Source organism: Xenopus laevis, chromosome 6L, assembly GCF_017654675.1.
Source record: "Xenopus laevis strain J_2021 chromosome 6L, Xenopus_laevis_v10.1, whole genome shotgun sequence".
Lineage (NCBI taxonomy): Eukaryota > Metazoa > Chordata > Amphibia > Anura > Pipidae > Xenopus > Xenopus laevis.
The window spans coordinates 75,174,871-75,197,473 of NC_054381.1; the positions used below are offsets into that span (position 1 = coordinate 75,174,871).

Here is a 22,603-nt window from a genome sequence, read left to right on the forward strand (position 1 = left end):
GGTTGCAAGGGAGAATGCAACAAAATTAAAGCAACTGCGCAAGCATTTTGTTACAAATCAGATGCAATTGAGCTAAAGTCCATCTAGTGTCTTTTCTGGTGTTCAGAGCGTGTTACATGTGCACCCAATTCTTTAGATGCAATTGTGCTAAGCTTATTGATGCTGGGCACAAAGAGAACCCTAGGGCTACAGCCTGGTCCGGAAGTGCCAGTAGCTCCAGGGTTCCCCTGTGCCAATAGGCGCAGCAGCACTCAATTCGGAAAGGAAGGCAGGAAGTACTAAGTGGTGTTGAGAGCAACTTTACAGAAGTCCAAAGAGCGCCTTTTCATGTAAGTACCTTTAATGAAAGTGGTTTTATGTGCAACTGACTGCAGGGAAATTGCAGGGACTGCCACTATGGATGTAAACAAGCCCTTGGTCATCTCTAAGTAAAACTTCAAATCAAAAATATTACAATGGCATTGAAGAAGTGGTTATATAATTAAGTTGGGTTGAAACAATATCCCTCTTAAAAAAGAAAAATATACCTCTTAAGAAGCCCAAAACTGCACTGCATATTTCAGGTGAGGCCTTACTAGGAACCTACAGTTAAAGAAGCAAAATTATGGTTTCATCCCATGCCCTTTTTAGGCAAGGACAGCACTTTATTTGCTTTAGTAGCCACAGAATGACACTGCCTGCGACTAGACAACTTGTAATCTACAAAAACCCTTAGATCATTCTCAATTAAGGAAACCCCTAACACACTGCCATTTAGTGTATAACTTACATTTATATTATTTCTGCTAAACTGCATTACCTTGCATTTAGCAACATTTGACCTCATTTTTCAGTTTGCTGCCCAGTTTTCCAATTTAGTCAAAACACTCTGCAAAGTGGCAGCATCCTGCATGGAAATTATAGTTCTGCACAATTAGTATCATCAGCAAAAAAGAAATAGTACTTTCAATACCAACCTCCAGGTCATTAAACAAGTTAAAAAGCAAAGGGCCAAGTACAGACCCCTGCGGTACTCCACAATACTGTCCAATCAGAAACTGTTCCATTTACCACCACTCTTTGTAATCTATCATTTAGCCAATTCTCTTTCCCAGGAACAAACAGTATATTCCAGGCCAACATTCCTTCATTTAACCTTCTGTGTGGTACTGTTTTAAATGCTTTAGCAAAGTCTAGGTAGATTATGACTATGAAGATTTTCATGACTAGGAAGATTTTCATTCTTTTAAATTTACCTATACTAGATCTAGGTAGATAACTTCCACTGTCATCCCAGAGTCAAGGTCTCTGCTCACCTTCTTTAAAAAGAAATTTAATTAGTCTGGAAAGACTACTACGCATAAAACCATGCTGGCACAAACTCAAGGGGGCACATTTACTATGGGTCGAATATCAAGGGTTTATTAACCCTCGATATTCGACCATCGAAGTTAAATCCTTTGACTTCGAATATCGAAGTCGAAGGATATACAGCAATTCGTTTGTTCGAACGATCGGAGGAAAAATCGAACGATTCAAAGGATTTTAATTCATCAATCAAATGATTTTCCTTCTATCCCAAATTGTAAGGAAAGCATATGGGGACCTTCCACATAACATTGGTGCTCGGCAAGTTTTAGGTGGCGAAGTAGGTGGTCAAAGTTTTTTTTTTTTTAAAGAGAGTACTTCGAATATCGAATGGTCGAATAGTCAAACGATTTTTAATTCAAATCGTTCGATTCGAAGTCGTAGTTGAAGGTCGAAGTAGCCAATTCGATGGTCGAAGTAGCCAAAAAAAACTTCGAAATTCAGCGTTTTTTTCCTTCTAATCATTCACTCGAGCTAAGTAAATGTGCCCCATAGTGTTATTTGCAATGAAGTCAAGTATTTTATTCCTTAATACATCTTCAAAAAGCTTTCCTACCACTGACGTCAGACTAACCGGCTGAGAATGGCATTACTTTTTGAATAGTGGCACCACATTAGCAATTTGTCATTCATTCAGCATCATGCCAGACCTCAATGAATCCTGGCAATCACAGAGCTAAGCTTGTTTAATACCCTAGGATGAATATATCCAGTCCCAGACCTTTGTTTATCTTTACTTGTTGTAGTCTCTTTTTAACTTACTCTTATGTGAACCATGCATAATCAGTTGTGTAACATGAATTCGGATTAATAAGAAGGAAACCTTCATTAACTGGTTCTTCATTTGTGGAGACACAATCCTTACAATTGCACTACTCAGATTTTACTGTCAAGCATTTTTTCCCCATGCAGTAATAGCAAATAAAATATAATATAAAGGAGGAGGTGGGGCGGAAGTCTTAATTGTAGGCATATGCTATGGACCCCCTAATATAAGTGAGGAGGAGGAGGCTAAGCTCCTGATGCAAATAGAAAAGGCTGCTAGTTTGGGGAAAGTAAGGATAATGGAGGGATTTTAATTACCCAGATATTGATTGGAGCAAGTACTGCCAGGTCAGTTAAGGGGAACAAGTTTATAAACTTGTTGCATGACAATTTATGGCACAATTTGTTGAGGAGCCAACAAGAAAAAATGCTATATTGGATCTAGTGATCTCTAATGACCCAGAACTTCTAGCAAATGTGCAAGTAATTGAACCCCTAGGTAATAGTGACCATAATGTGGTATAATTCAATGTCTGGTGCAAAAAAACATATATACAGTACACTGGGGCAACAAAAACCCTGAATTTCAGAAAAGCAAATTTTAGTGCATCGAGGGCACTATATAGAAGTAAAGAAGTTAAAAGTAAAGAAGAGAAAAATATTCAAAATTTCATTCAAAATTTTGTCCTAGTAAATGGCATTGAGCAGCAATCAGCATGCCTTTATGAAGGATAGGTCATGTCAGACAAATTTGATCTAGTCCTATTGCCATTTTGAAGTCAGGAAGGAATTTTTTCCCCTCTGAGGCAAATTGGAGAGGCTTCAAATGAGTTTTTTTGCCTTCATCTGGACCAAATAGCAGTAAGGAAGGTTAAAATAGAGTTAAAAGTTTCAACTTGACGGATGTGTATCTTTTTTCAGCCTAACTTACTATGTTACTATGTAACTATGTACATTTATGTCTGTCCTTGATGCATATGCAAAACAGTTAACAAGCAGAACATTCCAAGTCCATTTTCTCAATGAATGATTTTTTTTAACCGTATGTGAGTTCAAGGTTCTTTATGAGACATAGCTCATAGTTTACTGTAGTTTGTGAAAGATGAATGGAATACATCATTTGAAAGAAAGGAGAATAAGGTTTTTCACCTCAATTTTAGCCTGTGAAAATCCAAAATTGTTAAGGGATAAAGAAATAAAGCTTTTAACCCTGGATTGCATACCTCTGTTCAACAAGGGCTGATAACAAGCTAGATGATAAGAATATAATGTAGCTTTACAGACTGTAAAACAGAGATTATGTAATAGGGATGGGCGAATTTGCGCCGCATGCGAAATCTCGGCGACACCCATTAAAGTCTATGGGAGTCAAAAAATTTATGTTGCGGGAAGTTTTTTTGATGCGTGTCTTTTTTTTTTTTCGACGCATGACGCCATCCAAGTCTATGGGTCTTCATTTCCGCTGCGAAGCAAAGGCGAAGAAAATTGCCAATCTATGTACAAGTAAAGGAGCCAGATGCCCTTGAAAACCCAAGACCATACTATACAATAAAATATTTTGTTCTCCAGTGAATAAATCCATTCTGCAGCACATTTACTGTTCTTTTCTATGCATTTATTTATTATATTTTTAATAATGTAACACTGTTGTCATCTGTGCCTTCCACTTTCTATACTCATACATACTGTACATATGTAGGTATATTTTTTTATTTATATTGAGCTAATTATACACAGTGCTGTACATTAAAATAATAGATTAATAGAACAGGTGGAGGACAGTGCAATAAAAGACTATAAATAAAGACAAATATACAATTGCATTTCGATTTTACATATGTTATCAGATAACATATGTGATATTAAACAAGAGGGACAAACACACAAACTGCAATAAAAACATTACCATAAAGAGTGGGTAGAGTAGAAGAGAATGTTCAACTGTGCATTGCCTACAATGTCCACCCCAAGTCATTAATGTGCATACCAAATAAAAGTGAACCCTGCATCACACCACTATACACCAAGTAGAGAAAAATTGTTTACAAACACCCTCTGCTGAGATTGCCACAGTTCTGCATTAATGTTGGACAACTACCTCTTCTGGAATGACCCGCTTAGTGGTGACCTTTTGCCTTGATATGGAAAACCTTATTCAGAATGAAGTTGTCATACATCCTCTAATGTGCCCAAGCCTTTATTTCCACTTTAGCTTTGTTGTTTTGAACTGCAGTACCAGCTCATAGCAATCTATGCCCATCACATCCTACCAGCAAGTCTTGCTTCAACTGTTGCTCGTGTATGTGGTCAATTTCCAATACAGCTTTTCTGACTGCTTCTTTATCCAGGATCAGCATATTTTCTTTTAGTGGTGCCAGTCATGTACAATCGATTACAATGTCACCTCGAAAATCTAGGTTTTGGCTAATTCTGTAGAAAATAATTCCTCCTGGGTTCAGAATCATGTTCCCAGCATTATGTTAAAGTAAAATGCTGATAGGATCAGAAGCATCTGCCTAGCATGATGTTAAAGTGAAATGCTGATGCACAGATAACTGTTCCTGGACCCTAACTTTCCACTTTGGGCATCATCTGAGTGATGTTTGAGTTTCTGTGGCACTCCAAGCTGTTTCATAATTCAGTATAGCTACAATATATGGTAACATAGAATAACACATTCATACATAGTAACATGGTAATTTAGGAAGAAATAAGATACATACATTTACTAGATACCTAGTTAAATTGGGTTGATGAAATCAAGTTCAGTCCCTCCAAATGAACCCCATTGCACATCTATACACATACGGTACTTAATATGACCTTTCTACTGTATACACTCACATATACTGTATAAACTATATATACAATTGTCTAAACTAATTGTAGATTCTAGTATCCCAATAGCCTTTGATATTATGCTTGTCCGAGAAATCATCCCAGCCACTCTTAGGCATTAACAAAATCTGCTATGACAACACCACCCAGGGCATGCAACAACCTTACTGCACTCATTGTGAAGAACCACCTGTGCTGCTTTAAAAAAAAGTTCCGTTCCTCTAGTCTAAAGGGGTGGCCTCTGGTGTGCTGATGCTTTTTATGGAAAAAAAATTCTCTTCTATATGTCTGTATTTTCCAAGGAAAAATAGTTGCAGCAAAAAACAACAATGCATTCTGCTCAGAAAAAGTTGCCCCAAAAAAGTCAACACAAAAAAAAAACTCCCATAGAAATAGTTACCATACCTTTCTTCATCTTAATGCGTTTAGTGAATTTTCCAGTGGTTTCGCTAGTTATCAGTTGCTGGAGTTGTTGTACCTGTGGTTACAATACAATATTTTTACAAATATTCTTCAAATTATATTTATGGCCAAAGTATCCTAATTTGAAGACAGCATAAATTCACACCTAATAAGTCAAGCAAGCATACATGCAATCAAGAGTTATTATTTATCTCAAGGGTGAGGTAAGCTATATATCAAGCTGACACTTTCCCAGAATGCTGTGCATGAGTACAATCTATGCTTTATTTTACTAAGAATGACAACTCAAAGTGTATTCAATAGATTTAGCATACATATTACAGGAAAAGATGTTTCGTATTATCTATCCAACCTGCTTTGTTAATGCAAGGTGGGAAAACTTCATACAGGGGCCCATTTACTTAGCTCGAGTGAAGGAATAGAAGAAAAAACATTTAGAATGGTCGAATATGGCTACTTCGACCATCGAATAGGTTACTTCGACCTTCGACTACGACTTCGAATTCGAAGTAAAAATCTTTCGACTATTCGATAGTCAAAGTACTGTCTCTTTAAAAAATACTTCAACCCCCTAGTTCGCCACCTAAAACCTACCGAGACCAATGTTAGCCTATGGGTAAGGTCCCCATAGGCTACCTAACAATTTCGTGATCGAAGGAAAATCCTTTGATCGATGGATTAAAATCTTTCGAATCGTTCGATTCTAACGATTATTCCTTCGATCGTTCGATCGTAGGAATAGCGCTAAATCCTTTGACTTCGATATTCGAAGTCGAAGGATTTAAATTCGGCAGTTGAATATCGAGGGTTAATTAACCCTCGATATTCGACCCTATGTAAATCTGCCCCACAGTGTTTGTACAATTATCCCAAATCTTTAGTTTTACCTTTCTGTTTTTAAAACAGTTTTCTTTATATCAGTCTCTTGGCAAAATGTGAACATTACCTACTCAGAATTAAGAAAGCTACTGTTTTTAAAAAGCAATTGTTAGAATTCATTAAATATTATTTTGCAAAGTATCTTGTATGAACATAATGTTTTGTATTGGAGACTTAGAAAAAAAATATACTACTGTATTACTTCCTGCATGTTGTTCTTCTTAATCCCAATGCATTAGTGGTATCACTTGTCACTGCAAATATGCTCTTCAACCTTGACAGCACATTGTTTTTCAATTATACTGCCCATCATAATAAAAAATAAAAATAGTTTACACTTATACATAAGGAAAAATCAAAATGGTCCATTAATTTTCAATTAGAGGTAAACTGAAACGGAACTTGAGAAAAATACATTTGTTTGAGACAATTTTCATTGACATCTATAATGTACACAACTTTTCTCAAGAATAAATCATATTCTTGTTTGAATTTAAATCTGCCCCTTAGAGTGATTTAGACAGATGTATTCTAATGCAGTTTGTAATTTACATGTGTGATATGAAGTACTGAGAGAACACACATGGATCGCACCACAAATGCAGGTTACTCCAGACTTGCCGGAAAACATTCCACTTTTTAAATTCAAAAGGCTTAGCAGTAGCATTAAATGGCAGCTCTCTTCAGTGTCAGACTGGCCTGGTGGAAAACTGGGAAAAACCCGGTGGGCCCTGACCCTCATGGGCCCCCTCCTGATATAGGAATGGCAGCGCGCCGGGTGCACATTCATGCATGTGTCCCAAGCGCCGTTTAACCATAGGGAAGTGGGGGCGGGCCAGAGGGGGTCCTGAACAGTGGTCCCGGTGGGCCCCGGGCCCCCCAGTTTGACCTTGGCTATCTTAGTTTAGCAGCTACTGCATCCAGTACGCAAGGAGACCAAACAGGCTGGTCTCTGAGGGAAGTCGCAGTTGAATAGGAAGCAACTCCTACTTCTACTCACCCTTCACCTGCTACTCACTTTCTTACAAACACCCCTTGGATGTCCAGCCCACATATCTGACTGGTTAACCCTGTGGCTCAAAACCTATAAAGAGGAATATAGACCTGTCATCCAGGACATATCCCTTCCGACTTGTACAGTGGTTGTTGAATTATTTATGTCAGTTTGGTATTCAGAATGGACAATGAATAGCAGAGGGACTGTACAGAAACATACAGTAAGCAAAAAAAATAAGAATAGTGATAAAATTGAAGCCACAAAGGTAGTATCATACCAGGTAGCATTTTCAGTTGCAGACTAGAATTAGGGGAAAATAGAACATGTAATCATTCAAAAAAACTTAAATTAAATGAAAAACTTATTAGGAATACCTTCAATTGTAATGTACAGAGTCTAGATTGAATGCTACTCTTTTGGACCAAAGACTGCAAAATTCTGTATATGTTACTTGTAGCGAAGGGTATTTGTTAATTTTTTTTTGCAGTAAAAATGTTATAACACCTAATTATATGTGTTTCAATTACAATGTTTCTTTCCATTTCTTATAATTGAATTACTTGTATAAGTCACTCAGGTTTTGAACTGCCTTTAATGATATATCTGCAATTATTGTAAAAAAATCTGGCAATGTATGCAATGAGAAAGTGGGACTAAAACATGGACTCTAATAACATTTTTTGTTGATTTGTATTTTGATTAAGACCCAGAGTGCATAATTTAATACCTATTAGTGATGGGCGAATTTATTCGGCAGGCGCGAATTTGCGACAATTCGCCACCGGTGAATAAATTTGCTAAACGGTCGCAAAAATTCGCCATCATCAATAAAAAAAATGTCAAAAACAAGACGCTGGCGCCGTTTTGCAAATTTTTCGCTGTTTTGCGAATTTCACGAATCGGCCCAATTTTGCCCATCACTAATACCTATTTAACATTTAATGATGGCAACTGGGCATAAACAATATATTTGCCAGTAACTTTGAGTGTGCCACTTTTTCAATATATAGCGAATAAAGTACCCCTTCTTGTAAAATATATGGATATTATAAGTTACGGAGGAGTTTCTCCGAGGTAACTTCTAATATCCTCATATTTTGCAACTGGGGGTACTTTATTTAATATAATACACAAGTTTCAGTGAGTCATGTGACAGAAATTACATCAGAACTCACCGTTTATAACTGATGACATCATATAATATACAAGATATAATTTACAAGATATTCATGGCTCTTGTGTATTATATACATATATTACTACGTGCACTGGAGTTATAACTCCAGAACAGACTGTCCATTGGCTCATAGCTTAGTGGAGATTCCAGGGACTACATTTCTATAACTTGAATGCAAAACAATAGTATACAAACAATAATAAACAAAATTAGAAGGAAGGAAAGTAGGAAAAAGAGAAAGAGGTAGACATGGAGAGGATACATTGGATTTTCTTAGACAAAGTTTTTGGAACATTGTTGTGGGTGAATCCAGCCAAGGAGTCCATATTTTTTCAAATTTCTGTGGGCATCCTCTGACTATATAAGTTTTCCCTCTTTCTTTAAATTCAACATAATGCTTCATGCATAATAAAGGATCTGACTCCTCAGCATATAGTAGGAATATACAAGTTCTCTATTTACATGGCATAGAAAGAACAACTAACCCTGAATACAACTGTACATCTGCAATCTTATATAAAACCAAAATCATCATTTATTGTTTCACTGAGCTCTGTTCAATGTGCCTACGCAATAAAAACCAAGAATCAGCGCATTAGCATAAATGAAAACTGTGTATACGTGTTCATAAATTCTTCTTAATTGTGGTAGCCTTTGACAGTATATTAGAAATATATACTCCAGCATGTTTCATTCTATAAATGCTGAAATAAAGACGATCTACACAAAGTTTTTGGTGAATAACATGTTCATTTTCAGATGATCTGCTGTGATTATAATGATGTGTAGATAAGCCATACCAACATTTCAATCCATTTGCATATTTCTACAGTAATCATTTACTAATTGTCCTGTGGAGCCATGTTTCCTCCTGCATAATATGAAAAACAGGTAACTTGGCAATTACCATCCGCATATGTTACAATATATGTACCATATATGTACTGAAAGTAAAATATACAGAATTCATAACGATGTATTATTGTTAAAGTATTTGCACTGAACTTATACAAATTATTAAAATTAATTATATCTTGAATGCATGTCACTGCATGTCAATGCATGTGATTTAGAACCAGGAATCTGATACTGATCAATGCTCCTCTGGGTTGAACCTCAGGAGGCACTGTGGTTATGGCCTTCCAGGTTATCTAAATATTGTTTTTCCTGCCTAACAATAACCCAATTAAGGGGCTTTTTAAGCCTGCTTTCTCCAACAACCTGTGATCATTCAGCACACTACAGTAACAAATCCTACTGTTCCATATCCTTGCTCCAGTTCATGTTGCTAATCCTATTTCCTGAATTCATGCTTCTGTATCATGTAAGTCCTGTTCCTGCCCTGTCCTCGTTCCCCTATGTTCTGACTCCCCGATTTTAACCCTTGGACTAATATTTGACTATATAGATAAACCGGAAATATAAAACGGAAATTCGGCTCTTCTAACGCAGAGACCACAATTATGCTCTCTGCACTAGCGTTCTGGCCCTTTCTGGGGGAGGGGGGACGGCAGCAACAACTCCAAGCTGCCTCAGGTGGCGGTGGGTCCAGGATCGCCCCTGGCCATCCCACTAAATCCTATTGTTACATAAAACACCAAGAGCCTGAAATGCGGGTAAAATGGCCACAGCATTTATTCACATTTCATCAAACAAATAGGACCTTGCCAGCATAACCCAAGGCAATATTCTAAAGCCAGAATTCCATAAGAGATCACTACTATGCTCTGCCATTCCTCACTGAAGACTTGAGAACAGCACTATGTCATTATATCCACCACTTAGTATTAGGCTGCCTCTTCCTACAGAGCAGATGGCTCCAAATCTAGGCTGCATTTTCCACAAAGAGAGAAGTTCAGCAGCCCTTCTTGAATCTGCAGTCTCAATAAGAAATCCAAGCAGGTTGTCACCTAGCACAAGCAGTAGCATCAGTATCAATCAACCCACCGCACAGTCACAGAAGAGAACCTCCTGTGCAGTACATTATTATATATCCACTGTTTTGATCCAGAGTAAGGCAAAAAAACTCAACCTGAAGCCAGTGCCAATTATGCCTTAAGAGGGAAAAATTCTTTCCTGACCCCAATAGCAATTAAAAACATTCCCTGGATCAAGTATTCGAAATTAACATGCATAAATACAATGATGACTCTCACGTTCTTCTCACTGTATAAAGGTACATAAACCACAATATAACAGTGCATATACAGTACAGTTATTAAATAAATAATATGAGAACATAAAGAAGAAGACTCCTGACATTTTCTCAAATGCAACAAAGAGGGAGGGTGGGTGAATGTTTCTACCTGCTGAGAAGATAAGGAAGTAAACTGCTTCTTCCTTGACATCACATCCCTCTCTTTCTCCGCCCCCATCCTGGCTTTACCCTGCCTTAACTCATTGCTTTTCGCATAATCACAGCTGCATCTGATTCTGGCAATCTCTGAACATAAACAAGTGTAATCTGGCTACTAGTGATGGGCGAATTTGCGCTGTTTCGTTTCGCTGAAAAATTAGTGAATTTCGCGCGAAACGGCGCCGGCGTCTCGTTTTTGACGCCGCCGCCCGTTTTTGGCGCCGGCGTCCGTTTTTTCGGAAATTGTTTTTTTACGCCGGCGAATTTTTGCCGCGAATTTTCGCGGGCGTTTCGCGAGTTTATTCGCTGGCGGCGAAACGCGCAAATTCGCCGAGAATTCGCGCCTGGCGAATAAATTCGCCCAGCACTACTGGCTACTGTTCATTCAGATCCCCTGTCATGCAGCCCCTGTGCTTATAACTCATGGCTTTCCTTTCTGTTCAATATTAAATCTTGTCCTCAAACCTCACTTTATTGCAAGTGGTTATTCATCAATTGGCTCCATACAAACAGCACTGTGTAAGTTATAAAGTAAATCTAATGCCAAGTATAGTAAACTTCTGAGCATGTTTGCCTATTCATTTTTTTTTTGTATTTTTAGCAATTTAAAAGATATCTTGTACTGCTAAATATACACATTTACTTAACTCATACATCTAATAGACCACTCCTAATGTGCAGAGCTAGCAGAACTTTTACTGGGTCTCCAGTGTCCGAACGCAGTAGTAAATGTAGTTACCCAGAAAGTTACTATCTAATAGGACATACCTAGTAAACTAAACTGACCAAAGTAAAGTAAAATATAGTATATGAGGGTATGAGTTTGGCAAAGAGATTTGGTATTTGGTGAAATTATGATTCATTCTCACTTCGTCAACTAAAACTGCTGTTAAAGGAAAAGGAAAGGTAAAATATAAATAAAGCTCTATGGATTGCCCCTTAAGTGAAGAGCTACTTACTAATGCTGCCTCTATACAAGTTCCTGTTCAACTGTAGGCAAAGATTGACTTTAAAAATATTGAAAAGTGCATAAAATATAAAAGACATCCCTCTGCTGATAGAAAACTGCACAACAGGGCTTGTAAAAGCGCAGAACAAATCATCCAAGCCCTGCGCATTAGCAAATGATAGTCTACTTTCCCTCAGACCAGCAATGACATTCAGGTCATGTGGTAAAGACAGACGCGCCCAGGGGTGCTTCACCAATGAGGCGAGTTGAGGCTGTCGCCTCAGGCGGCAGCACCCCACTAGGTACCAGGGGCCGCAAAAATGCTGCTCCTGGTACTTTAAGAGTGAATTTCCAGGGGAGGGGGGGCAGCAGCAACTGCTGCTGCCTCAGGCGGCGGAGGGGCCAGGATCGCCCCTGGACGCGCCTCAGTTCTCTTCATGGGAGCATGCAAATGCTGTAATAAGAGTACTTAAGAGAAAATCCCTCCCTCACAGCTTTGCTTACTGCCCAGGCTGGTAACTTCAGAGGAAATGGCTGCATTAGAAGCCGTTTGTTATGCAGATCCTCCCTCCCCTTGTCATAGCGCCTGCCTGCCTCCTGTTAACATGTCAGTGGCTACAGAGCTGCAGTAAAATGTACACTGTATGGCCACTGCAATTAGGAATGTGCCTGTCTTTGACCTGTGCGAAGCTTTTAACTATTCAGAGCACAGCTGCTTTTTGAGATCACGATGCTGCCGAAATGCATGATTAGTATCTATTCAGCACGGGAAAGAGCAGTGAGTAAGGCATGAACGAGCTTAGAAAGAACAAACTGCTGGCGCACGCTGGCTCCTGCTTTTCTAATCCCACGTGCAGCAGACTCCTCTCCTACTATTCTCATAGTCTAAGAGATAGAGGATATGACGTGACCTTAACCAAGATGGCGGCTGCAAAGTCCACAGTGGTGATTTTTTTCAACGTGCCGGTACTATTAAACTAAACTAAATTTGCTACTCAATCTATGGCGTTTTAGGAGGAGGGAATATAACCAACAGTTTGCAATAGCAGTATAAAAATACATTTCCTTCTCCTTTAAATCTATAGCTTCTGTATATAAAACCTCTTCTAATTTATTTGTAAGTTATAGCTAAGTAAATATATACTGTGATCACAAAATACAACATCAGTGGTGGCATCTGCTAAGATTAGCAGTGTTCAGTTTCTCAAATTTGATTGTACTGAATAAGGTAAAAATGTATTTAAAAGTTCCAGTGCAAAATTTGAACCCCCCACTTTTTATTATCCCATACTTTTCTTACTCTATGGTACTGAGGTGTTGTTGATGTAACAAGCTCTGTAGCTACAGCTACAAGTGTGGGAGAACAAAAACCAGTTCACCATGTAGGATTATGGTAATCGTCTTTACTGAAGAAAAAAAATTAAAATAAATGGGAATGATCAGCTAAGAACTACTGACTCATCATATACTAAATACAGTGTCAAACTTTAGTGACATTTGGGTCATAGTACAGTTAGCAACAGCCTTTATATTTATGATATTTACATCACCAGTAATATTGCAGTATAACCTTCTAACATTATCTGACAGCTACTATTAATCTGTGTCCCAATACAGAATACAAAATATTACTGAAGAAAAGCTAGTTTTATTGTTTATTTATGTGATGGGAATACTTGCAAAAAGTTTTACTAAGGTTTAGAGGTCTTTTAATTGGTCAGTGTCGGACTGGCCCACCGGGATACCTGGAAAAGTCCCGGTGGGCCCAGATGTCAGTGGGCCCTCATGCTGCTAAATATTTGGCCTATTTCCGTATTTCTATGAGAACAAAGAGGCTAAATAGATGGAATAATAGATTATAGTATGTAAAGAAAGAGGGACTAGGAGAATAGAGGATGAGTGAGAAGAAAATAATAGCGTGGACCCCTGGTCTAAGATGAATTGGTGGGCCCCTGGTGAAATGTTTTTGGGTGGGCCTCTGCTGTCCCAGTCCAACACTGTAATTGGTGAATGTTTTCTAGTAGTACAAAGAAGATTAATGTTTTGCTCTACAATCCATACTAAATATTTAGCAACTTGCAGGGGTGTGATGACTGCCCACAGTAAGTAAGTATTTTTTGCATATCTAAGGTAGATGGACTGCCCACAAGACTACCTTGAAATGTAAACTGGGATTTTTTCAGATTTCAGTATGTTTGTGAACACATCTAGATACATTCATAGGATAACAGCAGAATCCTGTTTACAAATTACACCGCAATCACCAAAATGTGTTTGTTGTAATATAAACATGCAATACATTTTCAAAAATATTAAATTTTTTCGAGTTGTTTAGGAGCCTTGATAACATACTGTACATAGATTTGAGTCAGACTTTTGACACCATCTGACCTTAGACAAAATGTTTCTATACTGTGTTTCTGTCCCACCTTAGGGGGCCAAAAATGTTGATACAGTGTATATCGGAAGATATTTTGCTGTCTCCTTACCATGGGTTGCAACACTTTACCATGGGTTGCAAAATTCTATAAATGGTTCTTAATGTAACCTTTTTATTCAATTTAAACAAATGGTCCTATTTTTTAACTATGCTATTCTGACAAAAAGAATTTTTAGTGTGTTACTGCATTGGAAGTCTAAATTCCCTATCTTTTTGTAGTGCTATTTCAATTGCAAATCATCATGCCCTTGACTTTGATGTATAGAAAATACAGTACACTTCCATTTGGCAGTGAGATGTCATGCTTGTCATTGCATATTCTTGTTAAATAATGATAAAATATCTAAAATATGAAAGAGATTTGAAAATTAAGGTAAATTGCAAAACTGCCCAGAAGAGAATACAATATTTTTGGGGTGCAGGGGTTTCAAGCTCCTTCAAGAATACTCAAAGCAAACATATTATGAATCTCCACCATAACCAGTTAGGTGAGGTAGGAGAGTGCAATCTACATCTCTCAGTAAGGAAGGGAGAAACTTGCAATACTACACAGTGTTTACTCAGAATTATATGGAATCAATGTTATTACATTAAGTTATACATATAAGGGTTCCAGACAGGGTTGGACTTGGCCGGTGGAACACCAGAAAAGTAGGCGGGCCTGGCCCTCATGGTCCCCCCCCCAGCCCAGCCCTGATCCCCACTGCCCCCTGAGCTACTTATGGAGCATAAGTCTGCTAAGAAAGATTTAAATGCCTATTCACAAATATGTGGGCCACACATGATGTCACTGTTGAAAGAGTAGTAGTGTCACTGGACACTGAAAAAGCTTTTGACACTGTAGAGTGGCCCTACTTATGGACACTTTTGACCAGATATGGACTGGGAGACGAGTTTGTTAAGTGGGTTAAAGCTCTGTATGACTCACCTAGAGCCAGAATATTGGTGAATGCGAAACTGTCACAGGAATTTGCGTTGGCGAGGGGCACGAGACAGGGGTGCCCGCTGTCGCCTCTGCTCTTTGCTCTGGCTATAGAGCCAATAGACATTAGAATGTGAAATAACCCTAATATTGAGGGACTCAAATTACAGAGGCTGGAAGAGAAAATTTCACTTTATGCGGACGACATGCTGGTGTATCTCACCAATGCTAAAGATTCCCTCTCAATATTATTGCAAGTGATTATTGAGTTTGCAACACTCTCAGGCCTTAGGGTCGATTGGGGGAAGTCAATTATATTCCCAATAGATCCGGTAGTCCAAAGAGCCCAAGATACACAACTTCAATGGGTCTCCTTATTCACCTACTTGGGCATCATAATCCCCAAAGAAATATGTAGAACTTAACTTAGCCCCAATAGTTAGATCCCTGAAAACTAAATTACAGCATTCGGCTAAATTATCCTTATCCATTCCAGGTCGGGTCAATATCTTTTAAATGATATTCCTGCCAAAGTTCCTTTATGCATTCCACAATGCACCAATAACACTTCTGAAAGCAAGGTTTAAGCAGCCTGAGGCATATATCAGAGACTTTATTTGGGCAGAAGAGATGCCTAGGATCAGCATGCAAATGCTACAGGCCCCAGTAAAGAAAGGGGGACTAACCCTTCCCGACCTTCAAAATTATTACTATGATAGCCAGTTAGTATATGCATGGTGGTGGCTCCACCAGGCCACAGTAGTAGCCATCTACTGTGGCTACTACTGTGGCCACAGTAGTAGCCATCTCTTCCTTCAAAGCTCTAGCCAACCAGCTGTATAGAGGACTCCCTGCATTGAACCCAATGACCCCCCCCCATGAAAATGGTGATCCAGGTGTTTCAGAAGATTGTGGTGTCAGGGCATAAAAAATCTCACACTTGGTCCAAATGGACCCCTCTCTGGGCTAATAATTTATTGGGAGAATTCAGAACCTTGCTAGAGGTTAGCTTCTGGGCCAATGCCAAAGTAAAATACTTAGGGGATATAATTGGGGCAGGTGAGCTGAAACAATTTGCCCAGCTGAAGGAGGAATACGGCCTTCATAACCAGATGTTTTTTTAGACTCTTACAATTAAGGCACGCATTCCAGGCCCAATTTCTGGAGGGGGGCCCCACATATAGCGGAGTCTACCCTAGAGCGCCACCTTCGTAGACCAGAACTGACCAAGCCCCTTAGTTGGTTTTATGCAATTGTTTTTCAAGGGAACTTTGATCCCATACGACAGGTGTGTAGAAAATGGGCCTCTGATTTCCCATCACTGGATGAGCAGATATACTTGAACAAATTCCAGAAACCAATGTTTGTATCAGAGATCGCTTTATTCACATTAAATTCTTAAACAGAGTGTACTTAACCCCACACAGGCTGGCACATATGTACCTGGGTCACCCAGATAAATGTAATGTGGAAGCTGATACCTACCTGCATGTTTTCTGGGGCTGTCCTAAGATTCAACAATATTGGGCCACAATACTTAGATACTTTAATATATCTTTGGGACTACCTAACATCCTAACATCCTTATGTTAGGTAGTCCCAAAGATATATTAATGTATCTAAGTATCGTGGCCCAATATTGTTGAATCAGTTGAATCACTGTATGTCACCGGAATCACTGTATGTCTCCTTGGACTATTTGAAGGACTTACCATCCCCTCCAGAGATAGACTGTGCCTACAGCAGTTGCTCCACTATGCCAGGAAAGCCCTTGTACTGACTTGGAAAGCTCCTGAACCTCCTACACTTGGCTTCTGGAAAAAACGAGTGGATGACACCCTCCCTAGGCAAAAACTGACGTATGCTGCCGGTGGTTGCCCTGAAAAATTTGGGAAACTTTGGGACAAATGGCTGGCGGTCCCTCAAACGGATATGGTAATCTGATCATGGTTGAACAAATGTATGATATGTATTACTTAAAAGGGACATAAAAGTTATGTAACTGGGAAAGCTCATCTTGCTTTGCTTTTCTTCTTTCTTCTTCTTTCTCTCTATCGCATGTTAATTGAAACTCAATAAAGAAAACCTTTTTAAAAAAAAGAAAGATTTAAATCTTAAAAAAATGTGATGGATGAATCTGCCACCAATATGGATTTATGGTAGTTTAGTTACCATTGAGTATAAGGTACTATTATATCACTACAGAGAAAAATTATAATTTAAAAATATAACAATTGTTTGCTTAAAATGCACTCAATGCCCTGCATTTTTTTTTGGTTTAAATTTTTTTATTGAATTTTCCATTTATACTCATAGTTTCTTGTCACATACTGTAGATCAGGAGTACCCATACTTTACTAATACGAGGTCTACTTTTAGTGATGGTGTCCCATTATGATCTACATCCATAAAATACTGTTCCATGGAAAATATTACTTAAAGCAATTGTTCACCTTCAAAAACTTTTTTCAGTTTGGTTTCAGATTTGTAAAGTTTCATTTTTCACCTTCTAAAGCAGCTCTGGGGTGGGGGGTCAATGTCTCTGTTCTACATTGATACATTTAGTTGATACATTTGTTATCTTTGTCCCGGCTGAGCAGAATCCCTGAGCTTCATTAACGGCAGCTGTTACAATTGATACAATATTTGCTAATATTCCACAGATACTGCTGAGAAATGTATCAACTCATTATATCCACTAAATGCGCAAATTGTAACAGTTCAGATGCTCCTTCATCACTGAGCTGCCAGAATGAAACACTAGAGACAGGAACATTACACTTTTTTTGTTTATGGAGAACGATATGAAAACTGAACTGAAAAATTGTTTGGAAGGTGAACAACCTCTTTAAATATTAATTTATGAGAACATGTATATTGCTATAATAAAAAACAACTATTTCTTATGTAGCCTTAACATAATACATATCTGAATGAAATGAATGAAACAGGAGGGTGATTTACACAAGCTGTTTATTGACAGTGTATTGAGATCTACTGATCACCAGCTAAAGGTCTACTGGTAGATTCTGGTCTACCTTTTTGGTATACCTTCTGTAGATAAAACAGTAAAATATATGAATAACATAGAAGATTGACCATAACGGTTTTTGGATTTATTAATCCTCACATCTGTTTTAGTAAGATGATCACCATCTTCAGACACATTGTATAGAAAGCAGTCTGAAGAAATGGTGACGAAATTCATGCAAAGGGGTTATGATAAAACTGATTTGGTGAGCATCACAAATGAAGTAGGAAAAACTAAAAGGGAGGAATTACTCCAAAAGAGAGCAGGACCACAGAAGAAATTGGGAATCCCTTGTGTAACAACATATGCCCCCACTCGACTTTCATTAAGAAGGTAATCAATAAACACTGGCCAATATTACAGAATGACAAAATATATGGCAAATTGTTTATTGAAAACCCACTTTTCTCATACCGAAGAGGTAAAAGCATAGGTGATCATCTTACTAAAACAGATGTGAGGATTAATAAACCCAAAAAAACAATTTCTGAAAGTGTGGGCACCTTCCCCTGCTATAACTGTGGGCATTGCAGTGGAATTATAAAAGGTAACGTGTGTACCCATCCAAGAAAGGGATTCCCCATTGAACTAAAAGATTTCGCTACCTGCAATACGGAAGGGGTTATTTACCTGTTAAAATGCCCATGTGGGCTTGGTTATGTGGGCCAAACCTCAAGGGCATGCAGGATTTGACTAAATGAGCACAAAAGTGTGATCAGAAATTTTAAACCTGAAATAAAAGAGAGTGACTCAAAAAAAAAGTAAACAGAAAGAGAAAGTCAAAAAAGAAACGCTATTAGCAAAACACTTTTACACACAAAAGCATACAGTGTCGCAAATAAGGTGGCAAATTCTTGAGAAAATTGTGGTACTGCAAGGCAACGAAATGAAGCTGGCCCTTCTCAAAAGGGAAGCGTTCTGGATGTGGAAACTTGAGACCATACAACCTAAGGACCTAAATGATTATTTTAGCTTGACTTGTTTTTTATAAATAACTTTTCCACTTTGATTGACACTTTGTTTCTTTTTCACATATAATCTTTGCCAGTGGGAATAATGAATGATAGAGGTAATGGTAAAACTCCTGCTGGTCGTAAGTAGTTAAACCTAATTGGGTGGGGCTCTATGTATCACTATGCTTTAAAAATGTTTGTAGCACAAATGTTTGTATCCTGACGAAGGGAGGGTTAATCCCCCCGAAACGTTGATGCACAGGTGGTCACTTTAAATAAAAGGGGTAAGCTCCCCACCTGCAACATACATGGTGTTGTGCTATTCTCTTAAATCTTCTACATTGTACTGACGAGTGCCAACCGTCTAGAGAGATCTCTAGGGCAGGGAGCATCATGGAAAGGGTGAGAGGTGCGGTTCATCTACACACACAAGCTGCCAGTTTGCCACATATGGTGTTTCGGATGTGGGCAAAATAAGGAGCAGATATAGACATTAGGAAAGCATCGAATGCAGGATTCGGCCTTTTTCAGCAGGATTTAAATTCGGCCAAATCCTTGTGCCTGGCTGAACCAAATCCGAATCCTAATTTACATATGTAATTTTGGGCAGGTAGGGAAATCACACGATTTTTCGTCACAAAAGAAGAGTTTTTTCCACTTTTTCCTTCCATGACCATCATTTGCATATGCAAATTAGGATTCGGATTTGGTTCGGCCGAATCCCAAATAGTGGATTCGGTGCATCCCTACAAGACATACACCTGTTTAAAGGGCTGATGAGCCTAAGAGACTTTACCTATAAGCCAGTGATGAATATGGTGCTGCTAATATAATTTCTTCAGCTGTTCAGCAGGAGGCTGTGAGGGCCGTGTTAAAGCAACAGAAACAGCAAGATGATGACTGGTGGCTGCAGTTCCATCATGACTGGGAGAGAGTCAGCGTGCCAAGTGTGGGGGGGACAGACTCCTAAATGCCTCACAAGTGAAAGTTGAGCATTTCTGTAAGTTGCAAGGAACAGTGGCAGCTCCTGTAAAGTCTGTAGGAAACAGACAAATTTTTGTCTACCACAAAGAGATTTCTACCAGCAGGCTTCTTTAAAGATGCAGCGACCAGTGGGGTTGAAACAGACTGCCAAGAAAGTGAGAGTAAATATGCGAGTTCCAAAGGAGACTCCTACATCTGGAGGAACACGGATTCAAAGAGGAGGTACCACAAAATTGGAGCCACAGCAGTTGGCACACGCACAGCATGGCCAGGAGAGAGACTTTGCTGGATGCAGTTCAGTCCGGTCTGGCATGGTTGGCCAAAGTTTATCCCCAACAGTTCCAGAGAGTCTGATACCGTTCAGGACTGGTAAGACTGTTCTTAAAGGGGTGGTTGAAAGGGAACGGCATGCTGTGGGGTAAAAGACTGGGACTGTGATAATAAATGCAAAGTCCTTGGAACCAGGGTCGGACTGGGAGTCATGGGGCCCACCGGGGCTACTGCCCCAGGGCCCCCTCCAGCCGCCACTGCCGCTCCGGAGTGCTGCAGGGGGCTAGTGCGCATGCGCGCGGCGCTGCATTTGTGCGCAGCCATTCTATTCTACCGCGACCCCGAAAAAAATGGGGTCGCGCCGCCCCACTAAGTAGCGGATCTGGGCCGGCGGGGCCCACAAGAGCCCGGGGCCCACCGGGGTTTTTCCCGGTGTCCCGCCGGCCCAGTCCGACACTGCTTGGAACTAAAGCGTTTAGTGCACTAGCACTGTTGAAAAGTCTGTGGATGTAAAAGTGAATAGATTTCACTGTGGGTCACACTGGACATTAAATCCACTGAGTCTGTCGTGTTACATGAACTATTACTGTTTGTTATATCATGGCAGGAGGTCCCTGAGATGCAAGTGGTCTTTAAATGGACTATATGTCTGTCTTTTGAAACCACCAAAGGGACAGTTGTCCACTCACTTGTAGTTGCCAGTGAGGGGGAGGTGGAAATTGTTCTGGGGTGGTGTGCGGTGCTGTCTATCTGGGAAAATTGAGTTTGATGTTCGGGTGGAAGTGGCTACCTGTAACGTGCACCCCTTTTGCAATAAGTTTCCGTTGCTGAGTGCTGACTCCTTCTTCGAATTGGAAATTGTTCTGGAAACAGACTTTCCTCTATTCTGGGAGTTGTGGGGAAACAAAAAACCACTGAATGTGGGGCAATCAAACAAGGTGGTAAATAATGTCGGTGATATGCAAAATGTTATGTGTAATTTTGCTGACCAATGTCCAGATGTAAATCTTATGTGTGTGATTGTGGGGTGTGAAGTAACACTCATTGTAAAAAGTTTAGGGGTGACCCACAAAGTGAGTTTTCCCTAGCAGAGGTGAATTCTGCAGTGTAAAGGGTAGAAGGTTTAAAGCCTAATTTAACAAACATAAATGTTGCCAATGTAAATGGCAATGAGTCTGCAACTCTGGTGCAAGAAATTGCAGCAAATGTGGAAAGTCTGCATGAGGAATTGTTGAGCAGAGAAAGCTCAAGTACTTTAGTAAACAAGGAGTTAAAGCCAATAGATGGTAGCTTATCTATTAAAAGTCTTAAAGGGGATGGGTGTACAAATGAGCAGTCTCAGTCAGATGGTATGGCTAAATTGACTGGGCTTCTTGAAAGGGAAAGGTGTGCCCACTGTTTTAGTATAGAGCATGTTACAGACAATTGTGCTCTATATCTTGCAATACAAAGGCTGCTTGAAGCATGCAAGCAGAACTGTGGACTGAGACACCTGTAGGTGTGTTAAGTGAGAAGTCAGATGAGAGACCTAAAATCTTTGACTACAAAGCTGCGTGTGTGTGAACGTAGCCAATGCAAATGATGGTTTGGAAAATAGTACCATGAGTGTTAATGGTGATAAGCCAGACGGGATGTCTGAGGCGAGTGATGAAATGATAAAATTGCCTCCTGAACTGTGTGTATGCAGGTGCCAACCGCAGAACTGTTCTCCAGTGAGCACAACTGTGTGAGAGTTTAAACATGGTGTACTGTAAAGGGAAAGGTATGAGAAATTACAAGTTCCCTAGCAAAATGTGTGCCTTCTGTTGAGAAGGAGAGTGGCTTAAAGGCATTTACTGGTGGTAAAACAGTGAGTGAGAACAGAATGGAGTGTACTGATATGGAGAATGGTAACATGGCTGTCAATGGGGATAAGCTACATGGAGTGACAGTGGTTGAAGCCATGACTCCTGTGTTACATTCCATGAAAGGAGTCTTGCAGTCAGTCTGTCTGCCAGAGAATGAGTTTAGTATTGGCACAGATAAAGCCAAAGGAGAAAATGGTTTCATACTTACCATAATTTTCTTTTCCTGGTCATCCCCAGGCAGCATAATAAATGTTTGGGTTATGTTCCCCTCACTGTCAGTCAGTAGAAGAAAACGCCCACCATCAGGCAATAAATCCTCCCTTCCTCTACCCATCCCTGTCTTTTGTTAAAAGCTGAAAATAAACAAATTTATTAGGGAGGGTATGCTGCCATGGGGATGACCAGGAAAAGAAAATTACGGTAAG

The 22,603-nt window shown here is 39.4% G+C and overlaps 1 protein-coding gene across 9 annotated transcripts in view; it reads right to left on the reverse strand.

Moving 5' to 3' along the window:
- Positions 1-22,603, reverse strand: part of LOC108718510 (catenin delta-2) — a 757,810-nt gene that overhangs the window by 712,022 nt on the left and 23,185 nt on the right. The window contains exon 1 of one of the 9 annotated variants that reach the window (XM_041566182.1): positions 5,356-5,380. The exons of the other annotated variants lie outside the window; for them this stretch is intronic. Within the exon in view, the coding sequence (XP_041422116.1) occupies positions 5,356-5,365 (10 nt within the window). The 5' untranslated portion in view covers positions 5,366-5,380. Of the gene's footprint in view, positions 1-5,355; positions 5,381-22,603 lie in introns of those variants that run through there. 9 annotated transcript variants of the gene reach the window in all.